Source organism: Alternaria rosae (genome assembly GCF_020736505.1).
Source record: "Alternaria rosae strain MPI-PUGE-AT-0040 chromosome Unknown BKA58scaffold_2, whole genome shotgun sequence".
In the NCBI taxonomy this organism is placed as follows: domain Eukaryota; kingdom Fungi; phylum Ascomycota; class Dothideomycetes; order Pleosporales; family Pleosporaceae; genus Alternaria; species Alternaria rosae.
In genome coordinates this window covers 463990-476736 of record NW_025763571.1, presented here as the reverse complement: position 1 = coordinate 476736, position 12747 = coordinate 463990, and the positions used below count along the sequence as shown (strand labels likewise).

The 12747-nt window shown below is 50.9% G+C and overlaps 5 protein-coding genes across 5 annotated transcripts; 1 reads left to right on the top strand and 4 right to left on the bottom strand.

Moving 5' to 3' along the window:
• Window positions 1-168: 168 nt before the first annotated feature.
• BKA58DRAFT_375602 (uncharacterized protein) lies at window positions 169-2236 on the bottom strand. The gene is made up of 3 exons (XM_046169435.1): window positions 1832-2236; window positions 883-1773; window positions 169-831 (listed from the first exon to the last, which is right to left on the bottom strand). The coding sequence occupies exon 2, from the start codon at window positions 1601-1603 to the stop codon at window positions 1211-1213; it is 393 nt and encodes a 130-aa protein (XP_046028461.1). The 5' UTR covers window positions 1604-1773; window positions 1832-2236; the 3' UTR covers window positions 169-831; window positions 883-1210.
• Window positions 2237-3404: 1168 nt separating this feature from the next.
• On the top strand, window positions 3405-6017 carry BKA58DRAFT_331164 (uncharacterized protein). Its single transcript, XM_046168167.1, has 7 exons — window positions 3405-3486; window positions 3539-3693; window positions 3756-3770; window positions 3826-4133; window positions 4182-4533; window positions 4579-4774; window positions 4823-6017. Exons 1-7 carry the CDS (start codon window positions 3479-3481, stop codon window positions 5631-5633), a joined length of 1845 nt encoding a protein of 614 aa, XP_046028460.1. The 5' UTR covers window positions 3405-3478; the 3' UTR covers window positions 5634-6017.
• Window positions 6018-7651: 1634 nt separating this feature from the next.
• On the bottom strand, window positions 7652-9137 carry BKA58DRAFT_375599 (uncharacterized protein). Its single transcript, XM_046169434.1, has 2 exons — window positions 8761-9137; window positions 7652-8699 (listed from the first exon to the last, which is right to left on the bottom strand). The coding sequence occupies exons 1-2, from the start codon at window positions 9120-9122 to the stop codon at window positions 7970-7972; spliced, it is 1092 nt and encodes a 363-aa protein (XP_046028459.1). The 5' UTR covers window positions 9123-9137; the 3' UTR covers window positions 7652-7969.
• Window positions 9138-9766: 629 nt separating this feature from the next.
• Window positions 9767-11416, bottom strand: BKA58DRAFT_375598 (auxin efflux carrier). Its single transcript, XM_046169433.1, has 4 exons — window positions 11079-11416; window positions 10201-11023; window positions 9969-10149; window positions 9767-9915 (listed from the first exon to the last, which is right to left on the bottom strand). The coding sequence occupies exons 1-4, from the start codon at window positions 11314-11316 to the stop codon at window positions 9835-9837; spliced, it is 1323 nt and encodes a 440-aa protein (XP_046028458.1). The 5' UTR covers window positions 11317-11416; the 3' UTR covers window positions 9767-9834.
• Window positions 11417-11795: 379 nt separating this feature from the next.
• BKA58DRAFT_451321 (uncharacterized protein) lies at window positions 11796-12703 on the bottom strand (the record flags this gene model as incomplete). Its single annotated transcript, XM_046174386.1, has 1 exon — window positions 11796-12703. The coding sequence occupies exon 1, from the start codon at window positions 12669-12671 to the stop codon at window positions 11796-11798; it is 876 nt and encodes a 291-aa protein (XP_046028457.1). The 5' UTR covers window positions 12672-12703.
• Window positions 12704-12747: the final 44 nt, after the last annotated feature.

Below are 12747 nucleotides of genomic sequence, written 5' to 3'. Positions count from 1 at the left end.
AGAAAATGGGGCGCGTGGCCTAAGCTGGTAGAAATGACTGATAATACGAATCTCAATAATGCGAGCCATGTGCTGTGGTCGTAAATTGCCGTACCAATCTTTGGGCGAGTCTTTGTAATCGTACACTATACATTAGATTATGTATGGCTGAAATAGCCTTATATGCTGATCGGCCTGGGTGCTCCGCGCCTAATTGGACTAGGATTAGATGCCCCATAGTATGTCAAGTCATATACAATATGTCGCTCGCGCAAGATCTGGCCGGGATGCGGACACTCATGCTATGACTGGTCGGGGTTGGTAACGCTCATGACGGGTTCTGTAAGTCTGACGATACAGCAATGAGATATAAGTTTTCTATTGTGACCATTTAGAGGGCAAACCTATTTAGACTACTGGCGCCTACTGGTACATTGTCGCCGAGAATGCAGCATCAATTAAGCAATGCAAAAGGACATTGGATTGATGCGTCCATCTTGTCGTCGAAGTACTGGCCAACCGCGCTCAGACAATGAAACAAGGCTCCATGGACTATTTCCTGTGTTTGCTAGCAGACATGCCACCGACCGCTTCAGAGAGAACACATGGTTGGGCCTGAGCAACGGAGGAGCACTTGCCCACCGTATCATAACACCACAGTTTGTCCCTCCATGCGGTCCGTCGGTTCTCTTCTGTCTCACATGAAAGACACGAGTGTATACGCAACCAGCGGGTTGCAAGTCTGCGAGGTGAATGTAATGACGGAGCGCTGCGGGTAGCGGGTTGCGCGCCGTGAAGCAATGAGGCACGCTATAGAGCTAACGTAAGTTTTGACGTGAAACAGAACACTGCCTTTGACGAGGTTAGCAAAGTAGCTTGTGCAAATGTAGTAGGTGAATTAACCTTTATGAACGATTGAGTCGTTATAGTGTGTGATCGCTTCCACTTCGTCCAGATTTGCCGTGTTATACACATGACAGATTTGATATCATTTCTTCTTCCGAGCCATCATGTTGGTTCATGTATCATCAGGATCGCGGGTGTTATCCTGGTCTTGACCCCGTCCAGTATGACGATCGCAGGTATCAGTAACAGAAAAGGTGTCGCTCAGTCCCTCATTACTCCAGAAGCGAGTGTCACGTTCCGAAAAGAGAGTGACGCGACGCTGCGTGAATAAAAGATCTGTGGACGTTCTGCGACCTGTTTCGTCCTTGGATATGATGGAGAGTCTCTACTCTTTCGATATCGGCACCGAGAGTTGAGTCGAGGTTCTCGACACGGAAGGTCGCGAAGCAGGCTCCTGTCGTGCCGGTGTTGTATCTCTCTTTAGCATTGACTGCCATTTCGATGTGGTAATCTTGAGTAGATCTTGAAACAATGTTTGGTCGGAAGGAGCCGGATTGCCGTCTAGGTGGTACATTATGGGCGACGTAAACGACAGTGGAGAACAATCTTGAGGAGACGTGTAATGTAAAAAATGGATGAACGAGTACGGGGACCCCGCAGCTGGTAAATACTTCGGAGCAGATTCCGATTTCGCACTACTCGTGCCTGGTGCCGCCTGCAGGACGCGTCTTACATTTCCCAGCGGCACAGTCCAGCCCCGCGATTTTACGACGATCATCTGCAACCCCACGGTTGGGAGTTGGGGCTAGGCCGTGTCGCTGTTCGGGACGTTGTTTAGTGGTAGTCACACCAATCAGTTCTGCGTTCGACTATTGGTTGCCAGGCTTCCCGTGAGTCGAGGCGCCAAAACGAAATCCAGTCCACGATGGTCGCCTTTGAGCCGTCGGTCTTGGTCACACGTCAGTTGCGATTTGGCGACACCGACAAATGGTGCCCGCGTAATTACCTTACTGGTTGAGCGACTCACCGCCACCGAAGCCTCAGGACGAAAAAAGAAAAAGTCCTTTCTGCAGTATGCAAGAGGAATCCGTAAGCGACATGGCAATCGCACGCTCATTCCAAAGTGAGGCTGCAGCAGAGACAACGACGGAGACTCCATCGGCGTAGCGCCGTAGTTCCCAATTGTGCGACTTGCGCGCAATTACCATGATTCAGCCATATTTCCAGAGGGAAGTTGTATTACATTCGTGTTTAATCTGATCGACTTTCACGTTTCCTTGAAAGAGCGGAGAATGCTGTCCCAGCGCTGCCCGACGAAGCGGTGAAAAACAGCAAACAGGACATGCAGGTACGCGTGTGCTGAAAAAGTACCTTTTGGAACGTGACGAGGGCCAAAGCTACAGGATCCCAGTTGGAGTGGTTGGGAAGTATCCTGGCCCCGCGCAAGAGCCAGCTGACGTAATCGGCGGCGTGGAAGCTTGGGCGTGCCTCTCCCCGTAGGCTGACCAAGGCACTTCCATCATACCATCGTATAGATCATTTTCTCTGTCCCAGCGTCTTCACTATAATCCCACGTCGAAGGCAAAATCGCACAATATGAGAGCACGAGACGGCATAGGCTGATAAATTCGACGGGTGGCACTGTGCGGTGTTGGACCATCTGCACCTGCCCGGCTCATGACCAGAGACCGGACGCTTGCATGCGAAAGAGAAGCTGCTCTTTGAGCCTCTGCGGATTCCTTCCTCACAGAGAGCAGGCCCCTGTAGAAATACCGGAAACGTGAAGGTGTATAGGTGAGAAAACGGGGAAACCGGCACCTATGGCTACACCCATTTGTACACCCATTTGTAAATGGGGTCAGAAGACATTTCCAATTTCTGGAGTCCCCACATGCGACTCCAGATTCTGTTCCGGAGTTCTGGAGAAGAGCCTTGGCATCGCGCGCGCGGCGAACGCAGCCATGGCTTCACGACTCGGGCACCTGTCTCTGCACCTGGTACCCGGGTCCTCATTGTCTGGCACTGAATCCACAATCCGGTCCTTTATAACTTCACTTCATCCAAAAGAGCTCTTCCTGAAACTTGGCACGCGGCAGCGATAAGAGTGCAACGTAGGCGTCACCACTTTGTAGAACAGCTGCCTAACCAACATTTGTGGATGTTGTATCAATGCGTGCTGTTGGATGACAGTAACCGCGCCCCATGAATCGAACACTCACTTACTTTTGAAGTATGGCAAACCCACTGATGACTTTTTGGTGTACAAACCCAGAAGGGTAGCACACCAAAACGCCGATCAAACAACTGCTGAGCATTCAAGACGCGATTACGTCTGCATGCCTCCTTCCCGCACGGGCAGCCGCACTAGCAGGAATCGACAGCTGGAGAACGTTTTCACCGCAACATTGGTAGGCATTGAGTAAGGTAACTGCAGGTCGACAGCAACTCACTGGTTATTGGCCTCTCGCACTTGTCGCTACCGCCGAACTTTCATTTCCTCGCTCTCCGTGGGTCGCTTTACTAGCACATAACAGGCTCTTCACTTCTAGCCCGGCTTGGTCAATTCTCAGGCAAATTCACAATCTCTTCCCATTATCTTATCAAACCAACGGTGGGCGAACGCAGTGCTCTGGCATTGGAGCGAACCGCAACCATGAACGGGCAAGTCCTCAATCAACACAATGATAACCACCAGCACTGACCCTGAAGGCAGTACACCAAACAGCCCAGTATCACAGGCGTTGAGTGCGAGTGACACAAAGTCTGAGCATAATGTTTCTGGACTGCGGCGTGTCAGAGGTAGTATACCATGGCAGCTTTGGATCGTTGCTATCATTGGATTCTGGGAGAGGGCAGCTTTCTGGGGACGTGAGTGTTTTGACCACACGGCAACATCATCACCGAACCAGCACTGACTATGTTGTGGACAGTCACAGCCCCCTGGCGTATGTCGTTGCCAGTACCTTGTCTCCATCAACTGTTCTGACTAGTTTGGCACAGAAAACTACATGGAACATCCCCGGCATCACGATATGGAGCATACCCCTGGTGCGCTTAATCTTGGCCAGACAACAGCAACACGCATTTACTGTGGATTTTTCATAGTCTACTTCACAAGTCCCGTGTTCATAGCGCCGTTGGCAGACAATCATCTGGGCCAATACAAAACTTTGCTGATCAGCTTGACAGTATATGCCCTGGGATGCCTTGCACTGGTCGTCAGCTCGCTACCCTCCATGCTTGACCGAGGTGCGGGTCTGCCTGGTTTGATCATTGCAATGGTCCTGATAGCCCTTGGTGGGGGTGGTGTAAGTATAGCAATCGACAACCTTTTATACGCGTACTGACTTTCTTAGACCCAGGCCATCATGAGGTCTTTCATCGCCAACCAGTACACAGATAGAGCTCCTCGGGAAATGACGCTTTGCGGAACGCAGAACCGCTTGCTTAGATGGCTGAGGAGACACGTGGCGCGAACATGTCTTTCGAAGTACTTACCAGCATCGTCGAAAGGCGAACGGGTCGTCGTTGACAGCGCAATCACTCTCAAGTTCATTTACAATCTATACTTCTGGATTGGTAACATAGGAGCTTTGTCGGCATTTCCATGTGTCTACATTGAGAGGCACCATGACTTCGCTCCTTCGTATGCGCTGGGTCTTGGCTGTATCATCATCGCCCTTGGGATGCTGGTCTTCGCAAGGAAGTGTTTCGGTAAGCATCACTCACTCATTTGGTACGCCTCATGCTAAGATATCACAGTCAATCCACCTCAGGAGGCAGATGTCATTGTACCCGCTGCGAAAGTTCTCAGCTGCGCCGTGCGCAACGGGTGCCGGATGGACCGCGCAGACCCTTCGTACCAGCGCATGGAGAAATTCAAGGAGGTTCCATGGAGTAGCCAGTTTGTCGATGAGCTGACACGTGTGTTAGGCGCTTGTCGCGTGCTGTAAGTACTACCATTCTTGTTTCTTAAGCATACTAACATGTAGCTTAGCCTGGCATTCATCGTCTTCTACATCTGCTTCGACCAAATGCAGAACAACTTAATTTCTCAAGCGAGCGATATGGAGACTGGTAGTACACCCAACGATGTTCTGCCCGGCATGAATCAAGTGGCTTGCATTATAGTCAGTCCGTTTGTGGAGTACGTCCTCAACCCCATTCTGGCCAAGCGGCGCATATATCTGAAGCCAGTCACTCGCATTGCCATTGGCTTTTGCTTCGTCGTACTCTCGATGCTGCACGCAACTCTAGTGCAGCATTATATCTACACATCCCCGCCCTGCTTCGACCGCCTAACAGACTGCGGAGACCGCCAATCTGTCGCACAAGACCGGCCTAATGTCTGGGTACAAGCGCCGCTTTATTTTCTTATCGCGACGGGCGAGGTTTTCGCCATGACGACAGCCATGGAATACGCAGAGAAGCACGCGCTCAAGGAGATGAAAGTTCTCGTACAGGCTATCAACATGCTCATCACGGGTATAGGCTCTGCTATCGCGCTAGTCATCGCGGAAGGGGCGCGGGATCCATACCTCACTCGATTCTACGGCAGTCTTGCAGGAGCCATGGCCCTCACAACCATCATTTTTTACGTCATGTTCCGCAACAAAGACAATGACAACGTTGCCTCATCGCTACATGGTCCCACAGACGTGGAAAAGGGAAAGAGAGACGTCACCTCTACACCAACCTTGACAGCTTCGCCGTTTCGATCACGCGAATCCTACCTGAGCGTTCCTACCACGGGTAGAGACAAGGGCATTGAGTTAAGAGTTATTCCACCTTGCCGACTACGACAATAAGTGAGCGACAAATTACCACTGTACCATAATCAGGCGACGAAGCATACATTGCCCAAAAATTGCGTATTGGGTAGCACTAAGTAACGCGACGTGTCGTTACGATTGTATATAAGTAAGTACAGTGGTGGCTCGGATGAGGATACAAGCATAGCAAATATGCGATGAGGATGTTGCTGTGGAACGCCAGCCAAGGTTGGATTCCAGGCAACCATTGCGTCCCTAAGATTACATGAAGCCATTGACATGGACATCTTTGCTTTGCTTACACTCGGCGGCTCAATGGGTCAGGCACGGAATAACGGCATCGGCTGTGTAGTCTAAAGGATGTCTGTTCTGATCTTACGCGGTTCGTTTGAATGTGCCTATCTGCCGTTTAGAATGAAGATGCGTGTCCACCAAGCTACCGTATGGTGAAACGCAGAACTATCATGTCAAGTGTACACAATACGAAAGCTTAAATTACGGAACGCATACAAGCAAGCGAGTGCGATATGCAATAGCTAGTCAACTTGGCGGTCTAGATCTGGGACTTGAGATCTCTGGAGTCTACACAGCGTTGTGTTTTATAGAGATCTTCTCTTATTCTTGTCGTCTAACTGTCACATCTCTTCATAATCCGGCACATCTCTCTTGCTTCATAAAGCCCGGTTATTGGTCAATCAATGGGCTTCTCTAGCCGAATCACACTTGTCCTCCTTTATGGTTCGTCAGTGGTGTCCAATCCATGCCCAGAATGCTTCCGCGGAACGATACTCCCATATCGAGTGACTTGGAGAGCTGGCGAAGATGTAACAGCCCAGGTTTGTGGAGTGTGCTGCTTTTATGGTGGCGTGTCTATCTTGTCGAGATACGGCCATGCTTGGCGTGAAAGCCGCGCTCCTCTTTTCGCCTCCTCAATCTGACTATTGTCCAACCCTCTTCATTCCAATTAGTCTCAGCGGCTGTCCCATGATCACGTTCTGCCTCGCCGCACATGTGCGCTGATATCGCAATAGGTCCAACGCCCGCATGAAGTCGCTCGCCGCGATCCTGGGTCGGTGGGACAGCCTTGATCGTAGGAATATTTCCTGTGGAAGAGTCTGGAATACCGGTAGTCCCGCTTGCGGGGCGAGTAGCAAGGTTACACATGCTGTCAGCGGCCAGCTCGTTCTCGTCCTCTGCGTTCACAAGTGCAGTTGAATCCTGGGTATCACCTCCACTCTGGTCCCCGTCTTCATCAGAGCTCGTGTCGTCGCTGTCGTCGTCGCCTAATGCATAATCATGCAGCGCTGCCAGTTTCCCTTCTCTAAACGCGTTCAGCTCGTCCAACTTGGTGCGCAGAAGCTCCAGTCCCTCGAGCGAGCTCGCGTCCTGCATTGCTTTCGCTTGACCCAAAGTCGTCGTGTAGGACTCCTCCGTAGTTCGTCTCCAGACGATAGCGTCACCCAAATCGCCTATGGAATCAGCGAAGAGAATTCCCTTCTTGATGAAATATTAGGGGGGAAGGTTACGATCGCTGTACGCTTCCTGTTAGTTGTCGCCGCCGCCGAGACTTCTGGAATTGGTCCTTACATTACGTTATGTTTTGCCTCTCTGATATAGTCTCCTGCCTTTTTCCCGTCAGGAAGTTTTGATGCTTCCTGGCATTACTTTTAGTAGAGTCGCGGTAGGTAAGAGTCGCTCTACAGCGCAGTTGTAGGTGTACCTTCTCGAGATCTCACCCCATTCCACGAGAGAAGTGGACATGGACCTCCCACAAAGTTTAAGAAAAGGACTCTAAAAAGCCTACACTGCCTTAAAATATTGCAGACTTTTGTTTTAGTACCCACCTAGGCTTTGACGCACATGTTCAACTTCTCCCTTATCTGAGGTGTGTTTTGAAGGAGCGTTGTGAACTTCGGAGCCGGCAACTCCTTCACTTGTATAGCTATCACTGGTATGCACTCCTACTCAGACCTCAGCAAGTTTTACCATTACATTTAGCCCTATTGAAAGCTATCCTGATCAATGTTTGCAGACAATGCACACCGAACGCCATACGGGAAGCCTACGAAAGCGAGTGCGTCTATCCAGGCCGAAGCACCCCAAAAAGTCGTGAGGAGGGCAAAGTCTCGCGAGCAAGTTTAGCAAACCGCTTCAATGGAGCTATATGTTAAGGCACAAGTGGAATTAGCATGTTGCGTAGGGAGCGTCTGAAGCGAAAACGTAGGGGATGACATCATATCCTTGCGACGCGTAACAGCATCAGCAGTGCTTTCTAGCTTCAATCTTTCATTATTTCCGGCCTTTTCTCTCTAATTTTACCAAAGAACAGATTTGATTGAACTGATAAAGGTGGTTCAAATTGGCATCGTTGCTCATAGCCCCCGTAGATCTAGTTTTGCAACCCGTCCGCCAGACCCGCTGGCCCAGCAAACGTCTCGCTCAACGCACTCGACAGCGTCGAACGTTCCATTACCGACAGCCAGCCAATTTCTCCCTGCGTCGATAGTGACATCGGATCCACTGGTTCCAACTGCAACGGCTGTTTGTCTCCTCCCCGGCACCCAACTGACGCCCGATCTATATCCGCGCGGAAATGAGTCAGCCTTTCGCCAGCTCATGCCGCCATCGTTCGACCAAGACGCCGTGTTGTTGCTGGCTGTGGGTTTCTCATAGTCTCCGCCGACTGCGATACCGTGACGCGTATCGCGAAAACGTACTGAGAACACACCGGCAGCGGCACCACCAGAGATGGACGAGTTCGCGACCTGCCAGCCATGACTGACGCTATCGGAACTTGTGTAGAAGATTCTTCCAGGATCCACGCCGCCGCTTGCGATGTACCATCGGCCCGCCGCAGCTTCAATGCACGTTCCGCTTGCTGCGAAGCCAAATTCGCCGTCCAGCGCAGGCGGCATCGTGTTGTTCGAAACAATAGACCAATGCGCACCTCCATCCCACGTTTCTAGTAGACGGAATTTGCCATCGACAGGATCGCTCATTGCAACGCCATGACCTTCTCTGCCTCTTTTTGTCTCGAATGCCATGCAGTCGTAGAATGCAGTCTTTTCCTCGTTGATAAATGTGGGTCTCCAACTTTTTCCGCTGGACATTGGCGCGCGAAGTCAGTATACCTCTTGCATGCAATTTGTACCAGGCAACTCACCCATTGTCCGTTTTGTAGATGCGTGACAAGTTCCCTTCACCGATCGATAAAGCAACGGCATTGTCCTTGGAGAAAGCTTGGATATCGCGGAACTGGAAGTCTGAAGCATTCTCGGACGCAAATTGTGGGGACACGTCAATCCATGTTCTCCCGGAGTTGGTGGTACGTAGGACGGTGCCAGACGTACCGGACACCCACAGCACCTTCTCGTCAACAGGCGAGAGGCCGCGGAACTGTTGCGTACTGTTTGTGGGTGTGAGGGTCCATGAGAGAGGCTTTGTAGGCCTTGGATGCGCGAATGTGAACGGAGCGATCGAGAACAGAATGGCTAGTGTCTTCATGATGCATGTACTCAGGAACATGGGAATATACAACAGTCATCTCAGAATCAAGGAGATGATGCTGGAGAGATTAAGTACCTAATCAAGCGCAGCTATCGTGCCCCGCAACGGCCTTTAGCCTTGATAGGCAGGTGCGACATTCGCCACACCAAAGTAGGGGCATTGAGTCCAACATTGAAGACTTCATAAATACATATCTTTAGTAATATAATTGAGGATCTGGGCGAAGTACGCAACTTTATGTTCCGGCCTCGAACGATGTTGAATTTGATGTTGCTTGCACAATTTATATGTACCGCAATCTAGGTTTCGGACCGAGATCGGCCCAGACGCCTAATGTGTAGCAATGTCAGGTTTAAGGTGTGGAGGGGACCTTGCCATCATGATTTATATATCTGCATCCGCGTATCTGGTTCTGGACATGGCATGTGGACGCGGAAGGGTTGTTTGCTCTGACTACTTGCAACAGTTATCTAACTACCGGAAACATGCGGCCAATATTGAGTATCGGTATCCTACATCTTCCGCATAGCCAGGCAAACTCCTTACAAGACTGCATTGAGAGGTGTCAGCGGGTAGAATTTGGAAGTTGAGAGTTTGAATCACGCGAAGCTTGGAGAACCTCAATCATGCCTACGACGGCGAGCAGATTCAACCATGCATGTATCGAACATCTTGCAATTTAGAGCTAGGTGATAGAAGAATTCGAAGAGGAAAGACGCAACACGCGTGCTCATTGATCGATCGCAGCTTCGGTAGCTTTTAAAGCTCCAACAACAGCGAAGCATATCATGGGTGTGACTGCGTAACTGATCTGCCAGTGGATTAGTGGCTGCTACCCGCTAACAGTATCTGATGATTCCTTACAGTTAAGAATTTTGCAACAGTCATCTTCATCGACTCCGCTGCACCTGTGACATCCGCTAGCGCTACTAATATCATAGCCGGCGGACCAGTCGGCATGAGCATCATCGAGAACCAAAGCATAGGGTCTGCATCTAGAAGTTTCGTCTTCGAGGCGATTGCGTAGATCAACGGTATGCTTATTCTGTTGTCGATTAGCCGAAATTTCCTCCATGTAGCCGGTAAAGAATCTTACAAGGGCCAGATGATGAATCTAATCAAGGTAACGGTGGCCAGACTGCCCTTGTGCACTTCCCCACTGTGCTCTCCGCGCTTCATGCGCAACAGGCTCTTGCTGAGCTTTACCCCAACAACAATAATCTGCAACGAAGCAAATAGCTCGCCGATATTCTTTATCGCCGCCGTGATCGACGCGTTGAGATAACCGCCCTCGTTACTAGGACTGAAAAAGATTCGATGGAGCGCAGGCGTCAATCCAATTACTGCTCCGACGATAGCACCAATCAAGGGAGCGTTGGCAAAATGCCATGTGATTTCCAGTGTCTCTTGCAGCCACGGAGATAGGTTGTTGAACCATGCTCTTGTCTTTAAATATCCCTTCATCTCCACGCGATTCGCGGGCTTGGTCAACTGTTGTGGGAGCAGCGACGTCTCCTCGTCGACGATCCCATCAGGACCTCGCTCCATGTCACTACTCTCGCCGTCTCCATTTGCGTCGCCGTTCTCCGAATCATCGTCCTCTCCGTGCGGTTCATTGGATGCGTCCTCGTCTCCTGGTCTTAACAAGCGCGGCCCAAGAGCAAAGGTAAGCGAGTTGCTAACCATTGCATTCACCAGGAAGTATGATTCGGCTCGATCCATGGCCTCACTGCCAGACTCGCCGCCAATGAGTATGGCATCGAGGACTTGGGTTTGCTTGAGAGACTGTATAAGGAGGAGGGGAAGAGAGGTCGTGTTATTGAAGGCGATTGCTGGTGCGACCCAAGCTGGTAATTTGAAGATGCGCGTAAGGATGCGGCCGACGAGGACGGAAAGAAGTGTATAGGATATCGACCATACTAGCAACTGTGGTGAGCATGTATTTGACACGGTTGTTCAATAGAGCAGACTTACTAAGAACGGGCACATATCGTACTCCTGTGTCCTGATGCAGATTGGAGCCAATTTTGTAGATCAACAAAGCTGGCAGAAACATGCGCACGCATAGCTTCGACACCTCTTTCGCCGCGTTGGGCGAGAGTAAGTTACATTGTGCTGCGACAACACCAAAAGCAATGGTCAGGAGCACTGAGAAGGCAGCTTGAATGGCGCCAGTGAAGGGTACAATGAGTTCGCCTGCAGCCACACCCATGATTGGAAGAGACGTGTATCGGTCGGTACTGGAGGGAAGTCCGCGTCGATCGTGTGGTAGCGGAGGTCAAAATAATGTAAAGCTTCGACTAGCTTTCAAGTACGAACCTAGGAAGACAGACTTTGGCATCGTCGTTGTCGCGCACGCGACCTGGGCCGCGTTCCTGGACCATGACGTCAGTGTAGCGGGTCGCCGGTGGAGACGCCAATCCCACGCCGCGGCGCTATCAGGCGGATTAGTCCATCCATTGCATCTCTCCGGGCGTCCATTGAAGGAAGAACGCAGGCGCCCCGCGATTCAGGTACGTGGTGCATCAAATTGAAGATAGGTATACTGCGAGCTGTACGGTGGGCTAGAGCGCTCTTGGAGACACAGCAGAGCTGGCATGCAAGGCGCGTCCGCGAATGCGTGTTCTTTGATCGAAGTTAGTAAGAGGGACACATAAGATAACTAAGCTACTACAAGTAGTCTTATCCTATCTATGCAGAAGATGCGTTCCGTCGCCAGAAACCAGGCGCCCTTTTGAAATCTTCCTCCCAACGCATGAGCGGGGGCCTTACATACAATTCCGGCCAGAAATCATCCTCCTGCAATTGATCCTGAACATCAACGTAGTCACTGGTGTCGACGTACATCCAACCAACATCTTCATGGTCATCATTTGTTTCCCCGCCCTCCCAGTCAAACTTCTCGTCTTCTTCGTCTGCCTCGGCTTCGTCTTCTTCGCTATCGGGCGCCCATTCTCTCTTGACGAGCTTGAACACGGGCTGGCCCATCATCTCGATTGATTCGAGGCAGATGTCGTCAACAAGAAGACAAAAATTGTAGCGAGATCCAGCATGGTGTAGATAATCCGTGCTGCCGGCTGCGCCAATTATTCCGTCCCCGGTCGCGGGCTCGCGGTCGGCACGCCAATTACGTTGTAGCTCCTCTACGGCCCAGCTGTGGAAATGCTCGCGGATCTTCTCAGGACCTGCTCCTTCGAATTTGGACTGATCATCCATTACGACCAACTCGTGTCTTGCGAGAAGGCCTGGTTGAGCCTGATATACTGCTAGTGATGACTTGATATCTCGGCGGAGCACAGAGAGTATACGATGCCAAGCCACATCGTCGTTGTACGAGGCACGGTACACAGCCAGACCCCAAGGCGCATCTGGTTTGAGGATATTGAATAAGTCGTTTAACACCCTCAGGGAGTCAGCCACTTCTGTCAGGACCTCTGCGCTATAAGCCTGGAACAGTTCCTTGCTAACGGGATACGCCCTGGCAGCCGCCTCGTGGACAGCATTGAGATCGTCGGGATCGAACTCTGAATTTATGATAACTGCCATAGCCTTGTCGAGGTGATTCATGTGAGCCCGAAAGCGGGCTCTTTCTGCGTCTGTAAGTGGTTACGCCATGGCAGGGGCTGTCTGAGTAGACCGGGCA

Bases quoted from the DNA above. Each gene is read 5' to 3' on its own strand.
- BKA58DRAFT_375602 (XM_046169435.1), bottom strand. From the start codon at position 1,603: ATGATCGTCGTAAAATCGCGGGGCTGGACTGTGCCGCTGGGAAATGTA.
- BKA58DRAFT_331164 (XM_046168167.1), top strand. The intron at 4,134-4,181 runs GTAAGTATAGCA...TGACTTTCTTAG, and splicing joins TAGCCCTTGGTGGGGGTGGT to ACCCAGGCCATCATGAGGTC. The intron at 4,775-4,822 runs GTAAGTACTACC...CATGTAGCTTAG, and splicing joins TTAGGCGCTTGTCGCGTGCT to CCTGGCATTCATCGTCTTCT.
- BKA58DRAFT_375599 (XM_046169434.1), bottom strand. From the start codon at position 9,122: ATGTTCCTGAGTACATGCATCATGAAGACACTAGCCATTCTGTTCTCG. The intron at 8,700-8,760 runs GTGAGTTGCCTG...GCCAATGTCCAG, and splicing joins ATCTACAAAACGGACAATGG to CGGAAAAAGTTGGAGACCCA.
- BKA58DRAFT_375598 (XM_046169433.1), bottom strand. From the start codon at position 11,316: ATGGGTGTGGCTGCAGGCGAACTCATTGTACCCTTCACTGGCGCCATT. The intron at 10,150-10,200 runs GTAAGATTCTTT...AATCGACAACAG, and splicing joins AGATTCATCATCTGGCCCTT to AATAAGCATACCGTTGATCT. The intron at 9,916-9,968 runs GTAAGGAATCAT...ATCCACTGGCAG, and splicing joins CTGTTGCAAAATTCTTAACT to ATCAGTTACGCAGTCACACC.